The sequence below is a fragment of the Lagenorhynchus albirostris genome, chromosome 5 (genome assembly GCF_949774975.1).
Source record: "Lagenorhynchus albirostris chromosome 5, mLagAlb1.1, whole genome shotgun sequence".
NCBI lineage: Eukaryota > Metazoa > Chordata > Mammalia > Artiodactyla > Delphinidae > Lagenorhynchus > Lagenorhynchus albirostris.
The window spans coordinates 58,478,157-58,499,274 of record NC_083099.1 but is presented as its reverse complement, the minus strand read 5'-3'; the positions used below and the strand labels follow the sequence as shown (position 1 = coordinate 58,499,274).

Here is a 21,118-nt window from a genome sequence, read left to right as displayed (position 1 = left end):
TAGTGCAACCGAAGAATTGAAATTTAAATTTGTTTATTTTAACTGAATTGCCACATGTGGCCAAAAGCTACCACACTGGACACAGCTCTAGAGTTCTGCATTTTTCCTTTTCTAGTAGAACTTCATTTTTTTACATATTTTTACAAAATGGACTTCAAAGTCAATGGCCAAAGTTGCCAACTTAAATAATGATGGCCATTATAAATAATGGGGCACTACATTGCCCTAAAAGATACCTTTATGCCATAAATGAGACTGGCACTTACTGGTCTGATATCAATATCGCACATTCCAACACTTGTAGTGACAACATGACTGACGCCCAGCATTGTATTTCCTGATAACCCCTATAACAAAATAGAAATGAATAGTCACACAGAAGACCTTCAAACAATAAAGCACATCCAAAAAAGTTTAGTCAGTCTTATTTAGGTAATTACAAGAGATTACAATTTAGGTAATTACAAGAGATCTTTAGGTAATTACAAGAGATTACAATTTAGGTAATTACAAGAGATCTTTAAAGGAAAAACCAGGCTAATTATAAAAATAAGCTTTTATACCTTTACATTGGAAGGGTCAAATAATCCTTCAGGAATCTTTAACCGTTCTGCTCCAAAATCACAGTTGTAGCCATTGGGGAATTCATAATGAACAGTTGGCATCTGTGCGGCTACTCTGAAAACGTATCAAACAATATTAAACAAAAGACGAAAACAATCCTCTTCAGAATTATAAACTACTAAGGAATCATCAACTTATAAGAAAGCAGAGGGATATCTTATTTTCTTTTAAAATGTTATTCAGTATTTAACTTTTTACCTTTAGACCAGTTAAGCATATTCTACAATTTTTTAAACTAAACAAATCAATTTCTTTCCTCATTTATGAAGTACACAGTTTAAAAAAAAATTTTTTTTAATTTTTATTTATTTTTGGCTGAGTTGGGTCTTTGTTGCGGTGTGCGGGCTTCTCATTGCAGTGGCTTCTCTTGTTGCAGAGCACGGGCTCTAGGGTGCACAGGCTTAGTTGCTCCACGGCATGTGGGATCTTTCCGGACCAGGGCTCAAACCTGTGTTCCCTGCATTGGCAGGCGGATTCTTAACCACTGTGCCACCAGGGAAGTCCCTACAGTTTTTTTTAAATTGAAGTACAGTTGATTTACAATGTTTTGTTAGTTTCTGGTGTACAGCAAAGTGATTCAGTTATATATTAAGTATACAGTTTTTTTTAAAGATTAGTATGAAGGTTAATAAGCTATTAAGTTTTAAGTCTTGTAGAAAAAATAAGAAAACATACTGTTCATCGTAAGTTGAATCTGATACTTGAAGTACTGAGGCTTGAAAATCCTGGATAACACACTATGGATTTTAAAAAAAGGATAAGAAACAAAATTATTGAGATTTGTCTTTGCAGTCTATACTTTTGTAACATTATTTTAAAAACACTTTTCTTAATGAAACTGTACCACATTCCTGGATGGCTAACTCATTTCAAGGGTATAAATCTACCCAGTAAGGACTCTGAGCATCAAGAAACCCAATTCTAAACACTCGCATTATAAGTTAAATTATATAACATTTAAATTACAACCATTATGGAAAAATGATGAGATAAAAAAACAAGTGGGAACCCTTGTACCCCAGTCCTGCATAACAAAATTGGTTTTAGAACACTGTTTTCCCATTTAAAAAAGTTTTTTCTTTAAAATTTTTATTGGCTTATAGTTGATTTACTGTTTTTCCCTTTAAAATAAGCTTAGAAGCAAGATTTCATTAGCTGAATATATATAAAATGCATATATATTGTATCTTATGGAATTTTTAATGACTGACATAGTATAAAACAGTTAAAAAATTTGCAGTGAAATACATAGGACCTCTGAGCTGCTAAGGAAAAATCCTGTCTAAGGTCTAGGCGCAATTATTAATCATTTTCGCAATTTTTCCTTGTACTAAACACCCACAAAAAATCTTTATCCTTAGGTGCAAGAAACTGTCAAATAGGATATATCCCTGCCATAGTAAATGATGACTTTCATATCCTTTTACTGTTAAAAATGAATGTATATTGTGGTGTGAGAGGTTGTTTTACTAACCTCTCCCCTGTCAGTAAGTCATGTTCAGAGATGGATTTTCAGTAAAGAAAACCTTTTGTTGGCTCCTTGCTGTGAACAGTAACACATTTTTTTACATAGCTGACTCATATTAGGAAAGGGAACGTAACTGAGCCATACCAGCAGGTCTCTATACACTAAAACCATTTTCTTAGTCAAAAAATGTACAGAATAGCATAATGCTTGTTTTTATCCCAAAGCTCCTTTCAGGTCTCACCACAGTAATCCAAGTGAATATAGTTTGTTGAGATATCTGACAAGCATGAAAAGCACCCCCCTACTCCGCCAAAAGCTATTAATTTTGTTTGTAAAATATCATTAAAAATATAAGTTTGAAAATATAAAGTGCTCATACTCTAGTCAAAGACTTACAGCCTATAATGCTTTCGTAAAGAGAATAAGGGTTACTTACGTTACACATGTAATTGTGCCAAGACCTTGTAACCTGTGGCAACTTCTCTTTTCTTTTCCAGTTTGCTGGAGATCCTTCACGAACAGCTTCCTGAGTGCCAAGAGCAAGTGCTAGGTTAACAGAGTTCACAACATGGGGGTGGGGAGTTGGAGGTAAATCCCAGAAATAAAATTCATTCATCACTTACTTTTGATGCAATCATATATGGAGGAATCAGTTCTATATTCATTTCTTGGAAGAGTTCTCTGCACTGCATAGTAATAAAGTCTCCAGCAAGAGGGGATTTTACAATGCCTATGAAACAGATTAAACAAGGCTAAGAAAGCATTCCATCCAAACTCCCTGGGACAAATTTCCTCTGTGTATTTATACATGATTAATTGTTTTCAAGCAGAATTAATGGAACTATCCCTCCAGGCATGAATGAAGCCATGCATCAGTTTTAAATATACACTATATACTAAAGATTAAAAAAAAAACACTTAAAGACATGACTGGGAAACTGATATACTTTGATAGTCCAAGTCATTGCTTTATTTCATGATCTGTGTCCTCTGTGCACCCTGGTTAAATACAGTTACCTTGCTGAAGGACATAGCCATCGTGAACTGGAATTGCAGTGGTATGAGTGGCTCCACTGTCCAAGATAAGCCCAGTAGAACGACCATTAGCAAATCTAGTTTAAAGCATTAAGGAAAAGAAAGTATCAATGTTCCTAAAATAATGTTTATTGTAAAGGGAAGGTTTTATTAAGGCATTTTTAAAACATGTGCGTTGTGGCTTAAAATGCGTTAAAAAAAATAAAATAGGGCTTCCCTGGTGGCGCAGTGGTTGAGAGTCCACCTGCCGATGCAGGGGACACGGGTTCGTGCCCCGGTCCGGGAGGATCCCACATGCCGCGGAGCGGCTGGGCCCGTGAGCCATGGCCGCTGAGCCTGCGTGTCTGGAGCCTGTGCTCTGCAGCAGGAGAGGCCACAACAGTGAGAGGCCCGCGTACCACAAAAATAAATAAATAAATAAATAAAATAATAAAATAAATACGGGGATGAAAGTTGGCATCAAATAATAACTCTGGTTTCAAAACAAATGACAACAGGCAGGACTTCCAGAATGGTGGTGTGAGGAAGTCAGAGAAACCTTTATCCCAGAGAGACATCTGTTAAACTGGTCCAAATTAGCACAATTATTCAAAGTCCCTGGCACAGATCAAAGGGCTTACAACAAACTAAGAAGCATTTAACAAAATCTATAGAAACTTGGTAAGAACAGTAGGAGGCTGTGACATTTGAGATAAGAACTAAAACCATTCTCACATAGGATTAAAGAAGAACCATTTCAGCAGTTTGGCAGGTGAGTGGCTGTTATCATCATCTCCCCCAACTCAATAGGAAGAGCTATTCCAGGCAGATTCAACAGCCAGTGAATATCAGCAGACTCCACTTATCCCATTTTCCACAGCTCTGTGCTGCAGAAGGCCTACATCACGTGAACATCATAAACCAACATTTAGAAGAGCCATTCACTGGATCATCAAATATTTACTGAGCATCTATTATGTGCCTAGTGATAGGTCTGGTGCCCAATAAAGGAGGGCAGCAGGGAGGTCATTCTCTCACTAGCACTCCTTAAGCAGAGAAGACACGAAGAGGTGAACCAAAACTGTCTCTGCCCTGAAGGATATCCTGATAAGTGCAGCAGAGATCAATAAAGCTATAAAAAGAACAGTTTGAGATGCCATGGGAGAGTATATAGGAATATAACCGGTCCCTGGGAAATTCAATTGTAAGCTGGGGAGGGGGACATGGGGAAGAGGAGAAACATGTGGGAAGGCCAGGAGGCAAGAGAGCATGGTGAAGAGGTCAGGGAAGTGCAGCGTAGTTCAGTGGGGCCTGAAAGGAGAAGAAAGGCAAGGCTGTGGAAGATGATTCTGGCTTAAATCAGCAGACTGGCAATTAACAAAGATGATCAGAGCTGCAGTGTGAAGACTGGGCAAGATAAGAGGAAGGGGTGCACCTAATGCAATGGCAGTGGATAGAGAAATAAATGGATTTGAAGGTTTGGTTTGGGGCCGGGGGAAGCTGGAGAATAGACAGGTCTTGATAACTACAAAATCTGAAGGGTTAATGAGAAAGATTTCTGGTCTAGACAACTGGGAGTAAGATAATACACAAAGGAGAAAGAATAAATTTGATGGGAGAGAAGAATTTTGGATATATTGAAAGTGCTTAAACAGATAACTAATAGAAAAAAGTTCTAGTAGACAGCTGGACGTGGGCCTGGAGCTCACAAGAAAGATCTGGGATACAGACATGGATTTGGAATTTGTCAGTGTATAACTGGTATCTGAAGCCAAGGAAAGAGATAGTTAAACCAGAAAGAACATGTCAAGAGAGATGAAGGGCTAAGGGCAGAGAACTAAGGCATGGGCAGGAACGATCAGAGGAAAGAGGTCTGAGAATAAATGGCCAGAATGATAGGTTAGTAATTTATCTTTGCTATTACTGGTACTCCACTGATCTCTGGTCATCTATATACATAAACACTAATTTTATCTCTGTTAGTACAAAGTGATAACAGTAACACCAGACTAAAAGTATGTAAGCTCTCCTAAAGATGGCAATTATAAAACCTGGACAAATTATTTTAAGTGACCATTTTAAGATACTGGAAAGTATTCAAAAGTAGTCAAAACTCAGCCAAAACTTATCTTCATGAAACTGCAACCAGAGGGGGTAAAAACTGCAAGTTTGCAGCTTCCTCACCTAAAAGTGCTTCCCAGCTCCATGGCTATGGTTCAGGAAAGCAGTGATGAAAAATTGCAACTTTACCACCTTGAGTGAACACAGAAAGGAGTTCAGGGCTGGAAGAAAAGCTGGACATTTAAGGTAGAAACTCTGGAAGAAAGAGAACCACAGAAGGGATAAAACCCAAAATCTGAGTATAAAATCTACCCAAATCTCTGGTTGACAACTGAACTATTCAACTGCAGGACTGCAGGGGGACCAACAAAATGCAGAGAACAGAAGGGCAATGCATTCTTGAAAAACAGAGGTACACCAATGAGTTCTGTGATTTTGCTACCTTTTTAAATAAATGAATTCTCCAACAGCATGCAGCTCTGACAGGAGAAGACTGAAGCCTGCCTCGCAAACTGAGGTGTCAAGAGGACAGAGCCTGAGGCTGGCAGATAAGAGCCCAGCTATCAATTAAGTCAGATAAAACAATACTACTCTTCTTACTAATATTTTTGTTTTGGAAAACAGAGTTATCTTTTTCATAAAACTGTTATTTTTGTCGACATTAATGTGTGTATTTTTGTTATTTTTAATTAAATTAATAAGAAAATGTTAAAAGGAGTCTTAGTTTTAAATTCTCAAACAGTAATATTGATAGTTATAACCTACAAAAAACAGAAGCTCTGCGTCATCCTCAGTAATTTTTAAAAGTGTAAAGGAATCCCAAGGCCATGGTTAGGAAGTCAAAACAATTTTTAGAATAATACTAAGATGTTATTTGCCCTTTTCACTGTCATTCTCTCATAAATGTACAAGAGAGTTTTTTTCCAGAGGCTATGTCATGTGTGATACACGACAGACTGAATGTGATATGAGAATCCAACTTCTGCTATTAAGTCCAACGTTAAAGACATTTGAAAAATTGTGAAACGAAGCCACCCTTCTCATTAATATTTTTGGCTTTGGAAAACAGTTATTTTTTATTAAAATATTTTATTTATATTATCATACAATGGGCTTATTAATTTACTTAAAATAAGCAAATATAATTTTTTTAAGTTTCTGTCTTAATTTCTAATATGGCAAATACTACCAGATATGATCCACATAAATAAAAGCTCTAGGTATAAAAAGTTTGAGAACCTCTGGGCTAGAAGAACACAGTAAAAAACACCAGTCAGCAAAAGCCAGAAGTGTTAGGAATTCTAGAGGACAAACAATCTACTTTCCTTACCAAATAAATTACAAGAGAAAATAAAGGGTAGGGTGGGTACAATCTACAGACCACAAGAGACCTAAGAGACATATCGAACAAAATACAATGCATGATCCCTGTTGCTTGGGTCCTGATTCAAATATACTAAACTGTTTTTTAAAAAAGAAAATAAATTGTGGTTATATCTTTAAAAAAAAAGAGACATATGGTAACATCTTGTACAGATACATGCTTAATGTCTGGGATTTACTTCAAAACCATGGTGGGAGGGGGAGTGCCTGTGGTTGTAGCTAATACCACTTAGCTCTGTGTTGAAAGTTGTTGACCCTGGGTGATGGGCACATGGAGGTTCAATATAATATTCTATCTTATTTTGTGTAAGAAATTTTCTATAATAAAAAGTTAAAAAATAAAACAATACCAATTCTGTTTACATACTCCTTGTAAGGAAGCAGCCAAACAGATCTTATGTTCAAATTCAGAACTGCCGTTTTCAAGCTGTGGACTGGGACCAGTTTGCTTACTTTGACTCCGATTCCTGACAGGATTATTATGAAAATTAAATGATATAATGCACACAATGAGTCTGCTAATACTCTCCCTCCTTCCTCTACTCAAAACCTGCAATGGTTCTCGAGTCTAAAGTTCACATTTTTAAAATCTAACATGCAAGACTTCTACAGTCTGATCTAAACATATTTTTACAACTTGTTCTGAAGCCGAACATAAATCTTTAACTCTAAACTAAGTCACTGTGAAGAACGCTTACACTTTCCACCTCCACATTTGTGCTAAAGTCATCTCCAAGACGCACCACGACAGACAAATGTTAGATTACAGTTAACACAGTGATTCTCACACATATAAAATTCGCTTGAATATTACAGCAATCCAGGGAGGTATACCAGATAAATGAGTAAAAAGTGAAGTTCAAATTTTAAGTACCTAATTCAAGATCAGTTTATAAGCACTGGAACTTGAACTCTAAATATAGGTCTCCTTCCCCCACATCCTGCAACTAAATTCTCTTTTCTTTACAAAGGCTTGTCAGGCTACAATATTACTCCACTGAACTACAATTGCTATTTGAAAAATTCAAATTAATCATGTACTTCTTTATGACTTTTGCCAATGCTATTTTGAAGTACTATTTAAATCTGTTATTTAGTTTTCAACAAGAATATTATTCTTTGAGATCAGGACATAATATTTCCTTGTCTGTCCCTTAATATGCTTGTAAAAAATATTTGGTGATTAAATCTTAAATGAATTTACATCCAATTTCCACTTTTCTAAGGTACTGGAGAAGAGGAAGGAAATGGCAATCTTTGAATTCAGCTAGGTCAACTGACTTAAATACTGTCCTGTCGTCACATTCCCCTTCTAAAAACAAAAATTTTTGTTTTTGTTAAACTTTGTTAAATTAATGAGAAGAATTTGAGTGCTTCTTTCCTATCTCCCTCTCACATTTTCACATGCATCAGTTCCAATAAGAATACTAAAAGATAGATATCTAAAAGCAATGGAGAAAAACGCCTCAACTTCCGAACAAGCAAGACGTGGCTCCTGTCTTCCTGCTGAAGGTATCACCTTTAACAGCACCACAGTTACTCCTAAAGAGAAGTTGGGTATTACTCCTTCAAGGATACGCTGTCAAAACGGCAGTTTTGCAAAGGAAGAATGCAGGGATGTTGTAGTGTTCAAACATTAACTCTGTCAGTTTCTCTCTCTTTGCTCTGGTATTCCACTTGAAAAGAGGGAAAAAGAAATGCAAATTATTTATTGTTTAAAAACTAAAGTGTTGATTTATCTCAAAATTCATTTCAGCACTACATTAACAAAGATGTAAAACATTAATAATAGAGTAAAATACCATGGAAAATCTTCTTCATAATATCTTTACAACATTTATTTCTATGTATTTGTAATAAATTTAATAAATAGAAAGTTTATTATTTAATACATAAAATTGTTTGCTGCTATGAATTCTAGAAATTACACTTTTCAAAGTATATGGAAATCTGGATTCTTATAAACGAAGTATTATTAAATCTTTTTTTTTTAAATCTTAAGAGTGAATCTAAGCGTGAGGGACAACTCGAATTCCGTTTGGAGGCATCTTTGAGCTCGTGGAGTAGACATCATGAGCAAAGCTCACCCTCCTGAGTTGAAGAAATTTATGGACAAGAAGTTATCATTGAAATTAAATGGTGGCAGACATGTCCAAGGAATATTAAGGGGATTTGATCTCTTTATGAATCTTATGATAGATGAATGTGTGGAGATAGCAACTAGTGGGCAACAGAACAATACTGGAATGGTGGTAATACGAGGAAATAGTACCATCATGTTAGAAGCCTTGGAACGAGTTATGAACAATAGCTGTCTTCAACAGAGAAATCAACTGCTTCCACATGTCCCCTCTCCACATTTTACTGCGATGAAAACTGGGTCGTGTATATTTTCTTACTGAACTTTTTTGTTAAATAAACTTTGGTAATAGTCAAAAAGGAAGAGTGAATCTAGTCATCAAAATCTTAAATATGCATTTTAAACCACCAAATTCTCCCACTTGTAGATGGTACTCAAAAGAAACTAGAGTTTAGAAAACAATAACAAAATATTGATAATTTATAATCATTATCTAGTCTGGGCCCTTTTGACTCTGTACCAAATGTATTTCACAAGAGACTCTGGTCTAGCAATTTCCAGCCCTAGTTCAACATTGACTTTAAATATAAATTTTATTATTTAATAAGTAAAATTGTCTGCTGCTATGAATTCTAGAAATTACAGACTTTTCAAAGTATAGGGATATCAGGATTCTTATAAACATGAAGTATTATTAAATCTTAAGAGTGAATCTAGGGACTTCGCTGGTGGCACAGTGGTTAAGAACCCGCCTGCCAATGCAGGGAACACGGGTTAGAACGCTGGGTCTGGGAAGATCCCACATGCCGCAGAGCAACTAAGCCCGTGAGCCATGACTACTGAGCCTGCACTCTAGAGCCCGTGAGCCACAACTACTGAGCCCACGTGCCACAACTACTGAAGCCCGCGCAACCTAGAGCCCATGCTCCGCAACAAGAGAAGTCACTGCAATGAGAAGCCTGCGCACCTCAACAGAGTAGCCCCCACTCGCCGCAACTAGAGAAAGCCCTCATGCAGCAACGAAAACACAATGCAGCCAAATACATAAATTTATATTTTAAAAAAAAGAGTGAATCTAGTCACTCTTAAGGTTGAGTATAAAAGCAGATATACACTGCCCTTGAGGGATAAGGGACAACTGACCAAAATGGGAAGCAGCCCAAGGAAATCAAATGTTAAATTCCCGGAAAAAACAGATAAATAACCACCAGAAGCCACTAGGGTGCTTTAATTATTGTTCTTTGAGTATTTTAATTATTGAAATAATAAAAATAAAAGTTGTAAGAGTATTTATAAATGAATCTCCCTTTCCCTAATCTTCAAAATTCAAAATATGAATTTCTATGTCTCTTAAAGAAAAAGGAAACACTCTTCAAATGAGTAAATAAACAACCTAGAGAAACTCAAAAAAGTTTGTCTCACCGGTGCTTCTGACATGAGAACAGGATGCAGGCTGGCTTCTGATTTGACATGCATTTTGTAGGTATGATCCAAAATAGCCTGGAAACTATCCCAATCTTCAACTAAAATATAAGATTAATACCTTGAAAATAATGCTTAATCGAAGATTAATAGAGCATCTTTTGAGAGACTGTGTCTAATGGTTTAGCACTAATATTGATACTGTAATATACAGAACCTACTTATTTTACAGCTCTGCCTCATAACACAGCACTTCATATAGACATCATCTTTGTCTTCTAGATACGGTTTCTCCAGCCCCAACAGTTACAACCCCTAGACCTGTCCCAGGTGTAATTAATGTATCAAATAGATGTAAAATACCAAATAAATATTATTCAGTAAGTACTTATTAAAGGCCCAAAACGCAATTCAAATGGTAGGAGAAAACACAGAAGAACAGTATGATCTAGAGCTGACATTTAAAAAGCTTACAATCTATATGAAAAAAGATGTAAAGACTTAAAAAAAATTAGAGAATAGTATGTTTTCAATTTGCCTTCCACCTAAACATCCCACTGAAACTGCTCGCATAAGTTACTGATGAGCTTCTAACAGGCAAATCCAGTGGATACATTTGTAATCTCATCTGACCTCTCTAAATTACTGACACTACTGACTCAAGAGTTTACAAACTTTTTCTGCCGCAGTCCAACAAAGCAGTGTCATTCCTTGTAAACATACTTCTATAGGCCTCTCAGGATGGGGGTTTTTTGATCAATGGACCTCCTCTGTAGCTTTAACTTCTCTTTCCCCTTCTTAGTGTAAAGCTCAGTGCCACAGCTGAGAACAATGAGAATCACTGGACTTCTTTACTTCTAGAACTTTTTCTTCTCTTGGCCTTCTCCTGAATTTTCTCCTACTTCCCTAACTGTTCCTTCTCATTCTCCTTCACAGGCACCTCTATTGGTTACATACATGGAAATAAATTTTCATAAGGAATCCTATCCTCAATCCTCTTCTCATATCCCAAACTCTTTCTGGTAAAAAAAAAAAAAAAATCAACTCCATGTCTTAAAATCTCTCTCACCTGCTTATTAGATCAGCACCTATATTCAAACACTTTGAACTAATAAACTCATCTACTTGCTGTGCAGAAAGAGCTAACTTAGCAGACCTGAGAAAGGCCTGCTTGCAAGGCTGACCCTTGGCTGGCATCTAGGAACTTGTTTGGTAAACAGTTCCCTACACTGATATAAAACTTTCCCCAAATACGAATAGCTCACTGTGCCTCAACTGTTTATACAGTGTGGTTTATGTGGAATACCTTTCCTTCTGGGAGTCTGGGGTTTTGGAACATGTTAGGCACAGAGTACCTACATGACCAGCCCCTAATAAAAACCATGGGTACTGAGTTCTTCTTTTTTCTGTATCCAAAAGACAGTCATTTATTCCAAGTATCAAGATAATATAAGAAATAAAATATTTGCAACAAAAAATGTCCTTCCAGTTTTTTTTTAACAGCTCTATAGAGGTATAATTTTCCATAACATGGATCCATTTTAAGTGTACAATTAAATGATTTTCTTTTGTAAATCTACAAAGTTGTGTGAATATTATTACAATTTAATTTTAGAATATTTCCATCATCCCAAAAAGAAACTTTATGCCCTTTTGCAGTCACTTCCCATTCCATCCACAGCCCCAAGCAACGACTACTTTACTTTCTGTCTGTATAGATTAGCTTTCTCTGGTCATTCCATATTAGAGTAATCATACATTATGTGGAGTTTTGCATCTGATTTCCTCTATTTGGCATAAGGCTTTTGGGGTTCTTCCATATTTTAGCTTATATCAGTATTTTGTTCTTTTTATTGCCAAACAGTACTTCATTTTATGGGTATACCACATTTGTATACCCAGTCATCCCATGATGCACCTTGGGCTATTTCCACTTTTCGGCTAATATGGATAATGCTGCTCTGAACGTTTGCATATATGTATTTGTGTGGACATATGTTTTCAGTTCTCTTTTGTTGATACCTAGAAGTGGAATTGTTTGGATTACATGGTGAATTTATGTTTAACCTGTTAATAAACTGTCAAATTTTTCCAAAGCTGCTGAACCATTTTTTGTTCTCTCCCAGAAACAGATATGGAGGTTTCAGTTTCTCTATATCCTCATCACACTTGCTATTGTCTGTCTTCATAATATAGCCATCCTGTGAGTGTGAAGTAGGGTACTGAGTCTTTAATGAGCTCTACTAGTAGACCACACACACAGGTTCCTGGTTACTGGAGGGATTAAGTGCATCCTTTATGACTTCACTGTAAGCTCTTGGAAGCTTGCACTGGTTTCCTCTGGACTTCTCTACATGCCCCTTTTTTCTGTCAGTTCTGCTTTGTATTCTTTCAGCATAATAAACCTTAACTGTGAGTACACTGACATGCTGAGTCCTGTGAGTCCTTCTAGTGAATAACAACCTGAGAGTGATCTTGGGTCTTATACTTGCTTTTTAAGACCATAAAACTTGCTCCTTCCCCTGCTATTCCTACCTCAATGCATGGTACCCCCCATTCAGAGACTCCAATCAAAAATCTAGGAAACTTTCTCAACTCTTTAAACACTTAGTACCATTTGTCTTGGATATCTCTGACAGCCACCTCAGGATCTCTGCCATCAGTATTAAAATTTTAACCTTCTTCATTCCTCATTTGGACTCACCTCCCTAACTGATCTTCCTATCTCTAGTATCTCCCTCCAATCCAGCCTACACAGGACTGTTAGACTAATCTTTCCAGCTGGCACATATGAGTGTTTATATGTAAAATGCTGTTTAAATTCCTTTGGAGTTACCTTTCAGTTACCAGCTTAATATACTCCTGGCATTACAAGCCCTTTTATGATTGCTCTCTGCCTACCTTTCCTGCAATTGGCCATAATGTACCCCTACTGTTACAGCCATGCTTAATTGATGACACTTCTAAACATGGAAGTTTCTTCCACAACACCATCTCTTCACACATGCTGGTTGCTCTAATTTACCCAGCCTTGTCAGTCAGGCTAATTCTTATTTCAGTGATCAAGATTCAGTACAAAAGTTACCTCCTTTGTGAAAACCATCTCGGACCCCCAATGATAGAGTTATATACCCCCCCACTGCTTATCAAACATAGTTATATTATAGCACTTATCCTATATATATATATATATATATATGTGCATGTGTATATATATACACACACACACACGCATATACACACATCTATCTCCTCTACCTATGAGTTTCTTGAGGAAAAGAAACATGTTTTATGCATCTTTGTATTCTCAGTGCCTGGAACATCAGTTTATGGAATAAAAACAACAAAAAAATAGCTGATGTTCAACTTTTAAGAAGCCATTGGTTTATATCTAAAATATACTATGCATACTCTACATTTAGAATCAAATCCATAGAAAAAAACATCGTACCCATCCCATTTTTCAGTGGTGAAATGGCCTCTGTATTCTCCCTCGGAACACGCAGGGCATTAGTATCTATGTAATAGGTGGGACCGCCTTGTTTGCCTTTATCACCATCTATTTCCATCAATGTACTTCCATCATCTCTTTCTACCACCATACCAATAGCAGTAGGGAAATCCACCTGTAAGAGTCAAAAACATTATTTACAAATTTTACCTGCTTTTACCAAGAAGTCATTTCCACCAACTAATGTCTTTTACCATATTTGAGTCAGAATTTCCACATGAATTTAACTCTACATGAATGGCTTTTGCATATCCAATTAACTCTACCATTCCACTTACCTTGGGACAGTCCTCACCAGCATACCCAGCTCTCACAGTATAGGATCCAATGTCAAAAACAAGGGCTCCAACTTCATCTGAAAAGATGATTAACATTAACGACTTACAAGTATCATGTGAAAATTAAGAGTACTTAATGTGCTTATATTCATATTATTACTAGCTTGAACCAAGTTTTAAATACACCTTAAAGATTCACTTAATTAAAATATAACAAGTCATACACAGTATATCAGTAGAGATTCAATCAGGAAAGAGGTGGTACACTAAAATTAGGCAATTTAAGGAGAGTTTACTTATTCAAGGGTCTACTTACAAAAATACAGGCAAAATATAGGAAAACCAGAAAGGACAGTATGGTACCCTAGGACTAGTAATAACAGAAATCTGTTGCCACACTTAGAATTGAAGAAACCAGAACCCGGAGAGAGACCTGTATTGGGAGGGCATCGGACAGGAGCTGTGATCTTCAGTTGAGGGATGGAATCAGCCTTGGCTGACCCTGAGGAAAAGGAACCAGACTAATACATTTGCCAACCTCTCTCACCACTGGCTAGGGTGATCTTATAATTTCTCACCCAAACTGAGCCACTACTGAATGTGATAGGAGCCCCTATTAATAATTATACCAGGACAAGAGACACAAAGCAGCAAGTATGGTTACCCTACCATCGGCCAAACCAGAGGCCAAGAGAGTCCACTGATGCAGTCTACAAGGGTCAGTCTTTAAGGGCACAGAGAGGGTGGAAATGGGTGGAAAGTGGATCTGGAGGGGCAAAGGAAAGCTATCCAGTACACTAAGGTATACCATTTTTTTCATACGTTAATCAACATGATATTTCATGCAATTAGGGAAGAAACTTAGCAAAACCCCAAGAAAAATAAGGAACCTAAAGAATAAGAATTTAAGGTATAATAATATAGGCCAGGTAAAAATCATTAAAATGAAGGTATCATTAAAGTTTGCACATTTCCAGATTTGTAGGAGATAAAAGTTTAATACTGAGAGAGAAAGCTAGTATTTTTTTTCATATTCAAATTCAGAGAAAAGCCTCTAATTACACTTTAAAAATACTTCACCCAAAACAGCACGCCTCCTAAAACAAAGCACTTGGGTTTTCTAGGCACTGATTTTTCAAAGGATTTTTTCACTCAGTCATTAAAAATAATAAAGAAATACTACTTAGCTCAATTAAATTGACAAAAATTAGTAAGGCTGATAAGACCAAGTATTGTCAAAGATGTAGAAAAAGAGGAGCTCTTACACATTTGCTAGTAAAGTTGTAAACTGGGACTTCCCTGGTGGTCCAGTGGTAAAGAATCCGCCTTCCAATGCAGGGGATGCAGGTTCAATCCTTGATCAGGGAACTAAGATCCCACACGCCGCGGGGCAACTAAGCCCACGCGTCACAACTACTGAGCCCATGCGCCTCAACTACAGAGCCTGCGTGCCGCAAACTACAGAGCCCTGGAACCCGCGCTCTGGAACCCGCACACCACAACTAGGGAGAAGCTCACGCGCCGCAAAAAAAAAAAAAAGTTGTAAACTGATACAACCACTATGGGCAATTTAGTCATATCTACTAAAGTTGAAAATGTGCATACATAGAAATTACACTTCTGTCTTCTCTAGAGAAACTCTCTCACGTATATCACAAGGAGACATGTAAGAGAACGTTCACTGGCTATGTGACCTCAGGTGATTTACTAACCTCTCTGCCTCACTTTCCTCATATGTAAAATGTGCATAATAGTCCCTATCTTGCAGGATGCTAGAAGTATGGAAGCACTTAGAACAGTACCTGGTACATAATAAGCACAATAAGTGGTAGCTGCCATTATAATTATTATCATCACACTGCGTGCCACAGGAAAAGGTAGGAAGATTAAATGGTCTCTCAGTAGGAAAATAAACTACAGTTTATTCATAGAGTGAAATACTACATAGCAGTTAAAAATGAATGGTCTAGGGCTTCCCTGGTGGCGCAGTGGTTGGGAGTCCGCCTGCCGATGCAGGGGACGCGGGTTCGTGCCCCAGTCCGGGAGGATCCCACATGCCACGGAGTGGCTGGGCCTGTGAGCCATGGCCGCTAAGCCTGCACGTCCAGAGCCTGTGCTCCGCAGCGGGAGAGGCCACAACAGTGAAAGGCCGCGTACCGTAAAAAAAAAAAAAAACAGAAAAAAAAATGAATGGTCTACATCTACATGTATTAACATGGATAAATCTCAAAAGAATTAGTTTAAAAAGCTAGTTACTATGCACACATATTTTGATACTACTTAATTCATTATGGATTCACTCACTTAATAAAAGTATAAAAATATGCATAGGGTTGGGGAATATTACATACCAACTTCAGGTTTCTGGTAACCTCTAAGGAGGCAGAGAAGAGGAATCTATATCAACAATATAGATTTTATCTATATTGTTGATTTCAACAATATCAATTTTATTTCGTAAAATATCTGAGGCAAATTTGACAAAACATTACATTTATTTAATCTCAGTAGTGAGTACAGAAGTATCATATATAAACTTACATATACTTTACTTTTTAATGTGTAAAGTATTTCAAAAACTAAAAAAATAATTTAAAAAATAAAGATCAGTTATTACACTACAATTATCACAGTTGAGAGATGGTGTCCTTACAGAATAGTGATCTCATTTTTATTGAAATAAAATGAAGAGCCACCTATGTTTGAAAGGAAGTTTCTGTATTTGTTACATTTCCCAAAGTAATCAACTTTTCTCTATACAATCTCTGATCCAAATTATTTTGTCTGAAAGAAAAGGTCCTTAAAGCAGAACACTGCATTTGTTTTCACCACAGCATGTAAACTAAGGTACAAACAGTAAGTATTGTATACCAATGACATGAACTGGTAAACTCTAACACTTTGATTAACCAGAATGTTGGGTAAAGAAATATCCTAACTAAATGAATTAATTGCTTGGTTAACCAAAATTTTCTACTCCTGTTCTCAAGGATCAAACTTTTGCCTTGCACCAGGGCTTTTAACCTTTTCTGTTCCATGGACCCCTTTGACAATGTTCAAGGCTGAAATTCATATGTTGAAGTCTTAACCCCGAGTAACTTAGAATGTGACTGTGTTTGGAGATAAGGTCTTTAAAGAGATGATTAAATTAAAATGAAATCATTAGGGTGGGCCCTAATCCAATGACTGATATCCTTACACGAAGAAGAAATTTGGACACAGATATGTACAGACGGAAGACCATGTGAAGACACAGGGAGAAGGCGGCCATTGAAAGCCAAGCAGAAAGGCCTCCAAAGAAAACAACCCTGTCAATACCTGATCTCAGACTTCTAGCCTCCAGAACTGTGAAAAAATTAATTTTTGTTGTTTAAGTCACCCAGTCTGTGGTACTTTGTTATGGTAGCCCTAGAAAACTAATACAGACAGCTTAGGACACTTATGAATGTCTTCTTAGAATGTTTTCAAATAGACTATAAAAGAAACTAATTAGAATAAAATTCAGTTAGTTAGGGCTTCCCTGGTGGCGCAGTGGTTGAGAGTCCGCCTGCCGATGCAGGGGACACGGGTTCGTGCCCCGGTCCGGGAAGATCCCACATGCCGCAGAGCAGCTGGGCCCGTGAGCCATGGCCGCTGAGCCTGCGCGTCTGGAGCCTGTGCTCCACAACGGGAGAGGCCACAACAGTGAGAGGCCCGTGTACCGCAAAAAAAAAAAAAAAAATTCAGTTAGTTATATCCCTGGACTCCTTAGGGAGGCCAAGGACTCCATGTTAGCAGTCCCCTCCTCTAACTTACCCTTTCTTAGGTAACCTGCTCCACTCTTACAGCCTCAATTTCTACCTAAACAGTGGTACTTCCAATCTCAAATCTCTCTCAAGCCCTCACCTTCATCCAGATCCAGATCTCAAACTTCTTACTGTACACTGCTTTCACCTGATGTCCCATGGGTACCTCAAATTCAACATACCTGAAGCACTGTCTCCTTGTCCCCGTCCTGCCTAATCTAATCTCAGCTGTGCTTATCACAGTTAGTAGTGGCTCCAGTCATCAGAGGCAAAAATCTTCCTGAACACCTTCATATTTCATCAAGTTCTGACAAATATTTCTGCTAAATATTTCTCAAATCCCTTCTTCTTTAATACCATTGCCACTGCCTTGAGTCAAGCTCTTATCTCAACCAGGAATTACAACTCCCTACAGGTACTGTGCTTCCATCTTTACCGTCTCAATCCACCTTTCAAACTGCTGCACTGTTATCTTTCAAAACTGTAACTGAACATTTTGGTATATAAATTCTTCAATGAAAAGAAAAGGGAGAATCATTCAGTGGTTTTCCATCATCCCAAGATAAAATTCAAATTATTCTACCCAGGTGATATTCAAGACCTAGCATAATCTGGCAGCAGTCTCTCCTCCCACCTCATACACTACCATTACTGAAGATTATGTTGCCTCCTAAACACACCATCTACTCTGCATATGCTGTCCCTCTCTATTCTTCTTTCATCATCCTCATAACCTCCTTTGTAAAGTCCCTTGACTCTTCCACATTGAGTTAATAACTTTTTTGTCTGTGCTATCTTTGTATCTTCTATATATTGTCATTATTGAACATACTTCACTGAATTTATCATCCATATAAGACACTATAAACTATAAGCTGCACCATTAGTTCACGCACCACTAGGAGAAAAACATGCTGCCAATTAAGCTCTGCCACGCCATCAATAATATTCCAACTTCAGCTTTAAATGTATGTGTGTGTGTGTGTGTCTGTGTGTGTGTGTGTGTGTGTGTGTGTGTGTGTGTGTGTCTGGGGTGGAATCTACAACTAAAAATAAATTAAATATGGTGTCTATTTATTTGACTGACTCACCTACAAGACTGCGAGTTTCTTGAAGGCAGAAGCTATACTTTGCACACAGCAAGCACTCAAAATTTTTTTGTGTGAAAAGAAAAATCTAACAAATCAGTTATTTTCCTGTCTTAATCAGTGTGGTAAACTGGACATAGTAGAATTTTAATTTGAAGAAGACTCTTGATTCTCAGAATTTGGAAACCCTTTCACAGTAAACCCTTTGGAAAATGTGACCCACTATAAATACTGGCCATACAGTAGTAGCTCAAACACAAAATCATACACTTATTTTTGTGAGTTTTATATACTTTATATGTGAAATAGGCTTTAAGATATATTCCTCTACATAAGCAAATGAGAAACAGGATGTTTATTCTGAATACCTAAACCATACATGAATATGTTGTGGTTCCATACTTGAAAAATGGCTTATGGAGAAACAACCAAAATCTTTTTATTTTTAATTTTTTTTTTATGGGGAAGGGTTTTACTGAAATGCCTTTTCTTTTCCTGCTCCCCATTTACTAGAAAGTTATGTAACTCTGGGCTGGTTAACCTCTTCTACACCTCATTTTCTTCTTTAATAATATGGGGATAAGTAGTACCACCTCCAGTGGTTGTTGTGGATTAACTGACCTAATGCTTGTATTAAACGCAATGCATGAAAAGCCTCTGGAACAGTTCTTGGTACACAGTATGCACTCAATAAACGTTAACTGTTGGCATTATTAGTATCCATTTCTACGTTAGTCACATTAAACAATGCCTTGTAAGGAAATACTCAGTGGACAGCCTTTAGGTTCTTGGATCAGTGAACCTGAAAGTCAAAAGAGTCAGCAGCCTCCATAAGGCAAAGGTACATAGATCAGGTCTTTCTGTCAGGATTACATCTTCTGATGGGGAAGAAGTAAATCATGAAGATCCACTAGGCTTTCTCAAAAGTAAAACTGGAAAACTACTGACTCTCACATTTGAGAAATCAAAACCAAAAGCATATATGGAGAAGGAGAGGGTGAGGGTCAGCGTGTCACCTGAGCGGGGACTCAAACATCACTCCAAAACTACTAAAACCTTTGAAAACCTTATTTTCATCTCCTACCTATAAAATGCCATCCGCTTCAGAAAGCAACAATAACAAAAGCAACACTTTGGGTTTGCCTCTTTCTTCTCTAACTCATCAAACACAACACAAAGCATGAATCATACACATCAGTGCTTCATCTAGGTATCTTGCAAAACCGGAGGCTCTGACTCAGTAGATTTAGAGTGGGGCTTAAGAGTCTGCATTTCTAACGAGCTTGCAGGTGATGCTGATGCTGCCGATCCTTGGATCATACTTTGAGCAGCAAGTGTAGCATTATCCCATTTACCTTCACAACCACCCCAATGGGTAGGAACCATCATTCCACAAAAGAGGAGCCTGAAGTTGGGAAAAGTTAAGTAACTTGCCCAAGGCCAATGGGCTTACTAAATGGTGAGCCTGATATTCTAACCCCGGTCTGTGTAGTCCCCAGGCCCGTGGTAATCGTTCACTACACCGCAGCCCACCCAACCGTAACCATCCTTCAATTACATGTGTTCCTAAATTAAGCCGGAGCAGACCCGCCCACAGGTAACTCCGGAGCATCCACAGTCAATAAATAGGCAAGAGTCACTGAAAGGTGTGAGGCAGAGTGAGCTCGGGGCGCGGACGCTGAGGAGGCTGCGTCCTGAGTGACCGCCACTCCTTCAATCAGTTCCACTCCTCAGGACTTGCTCTGCCATCTCCGGGACGCCGCGGAAACCTTCCGTCCACGCCGGAGAACTGCCAGGACCTCCCAAGTTTAAGAACATGAGAGCGCACACACGCCGACAGAGCCGGCTGTGAGAGAGGAAACCCCGGGGCCGGTCACCCCAGCCGCGGCTCGCCGGGCCGGGCCCCCGAGAGCAGCTGCCCGCCCAGCCCCGAGGCGGCGGGCACCCTCGAAAGCCGGCTCCTCCGCGGGCCGAAGCTGGCAGGAGCCGCAGGGGGCGGCGACTCCGGGCGCCTGAGGCACTCGCTGAGCCGGCAGCGGGGGCGGGGGGGGGGGTCCAGGGGCGGGCAGAGCGCGGGGCGGAGATGGGGCGGGGAGGCCGGGGTCCCGAGACGGGGAGACCGGAAGGGCCGCCGGGGAGGAGAGGGGAGGGCTGGGGGCGGCGGTTACAAATCCCACGCGCTGAAAAGGCGCGCTTTCTCCATCGGCCGCACTCACTCACCTCCCCCGTACACCCCGCCGCTCATGGCTGCTATCGACGCGACTCCTACGCTAAAGGCCACCCGGTGAAGTGACTGCAACGGCCACGACTGCGGGTCCGGAGAAGCGTTGGTCCCCGACTCCCTTAACTTCCACTGCCACCCCCCTCAGGCAACAAAGCGGCGTCCACCCCGGCGCGCAGTCAC

The 21,118-nt window shown here is 38.7% G+C and overlaps 3 protein-coding genes across 4 annotated transcripts in view; 2 read left to right on the top strand and 1 right to left on the bottom strand.

Annotated features, from left to right (window-relative positions):
• Nucleotides 1–2,731, top strand: part of MRPL47 (mitochondrial ribosomal protein L47) — a 32,880-nt gene extending 30,149 nt beyond the window's left edge. For both annotated transcript variants that reach the window (XR_009540680.1, XM_060150048.1), the window contains one exon: nt 2,590–2,731. Coding sequence is in view for 1 of the 2 variants with exons in the window: in XM_060150048.1 (XP_060006031.1) it covers nt 2,590–2,647 (58 nt within the window). In the remaining variant the exon portion in view is untranslated. The remainder of the gene's footprint in view (nt 1–2,589) is intronic.
• The window catches only part of ACTL6A (actin like 6A), a 27,605-nt gene extending 6,487 nt beyond the window's left edge, over nt 1–21,118 (bottom strand). Inside the window, exons 1-11 of the mRNA XM_060150044.1 lie at nt 20,935–21,118; nt 13,842–13,918; nt 13,504–13,678; nt 10,053–10,153; nt 8,129–8,226; nt 3,110–3,204; nt 2,716–2,822; nt 2,529–2,618; nt 1,300–1,361; nt 564–678; nt 267–347 (exon numbers count right to left, since the gene is read on the bottom strand). Coding sequence (XP_060006027.1) covers nt 267–347; nt 564–678; nt 1,300–1,361; nt 2,529–2,618; nt 2,716–2,822; nt 3,110–3,204; nt 8,129–8,226; nt 10,053–10,153; nt 13,504–13,678; nt 13,842–13,918; nt 20,935–20,959 — 1,026 coding nt within the window. The 5' untranslated portion in view covers nt 20,960–21,118. The remainder of the gene's footprint in view (nt 1–266; nt 348–563; nt 679–1,299; nt 1,362–2,528; nt 2,619–2,715; nt 2,823–3,109; nt 3,205–8,128; nt 8,227–10,052; nt 10,154–13,503; nt 13,679–13,841; nt 13,919–20,934) is intronic.
• LOC132520495 (small nuclear ribonucleoprotein G-like) lies at nt 8,569–8,983 on the top strand. The gene has a single exon (XM_060149244.1). The coding sequence runs from the start codon at nt 8,623–8,625 to the stop codon at nt 8,950–8,952; it is 330 nt and encodes a 109-aa protein (XP_060005227.1). The 5' UTR covers nt 8,569–8,622; the 3' UTR covers nt 8,953–8,983.

Coding starts and splice junctions, on each gene's coding strand:
- LOC132520495 (XM_060149244.1), top strand. CDS start 8,623: ATGAGCAAAGCTCACCCTCCTGAGTTGAAGAAATTTATGGACAAGAAG.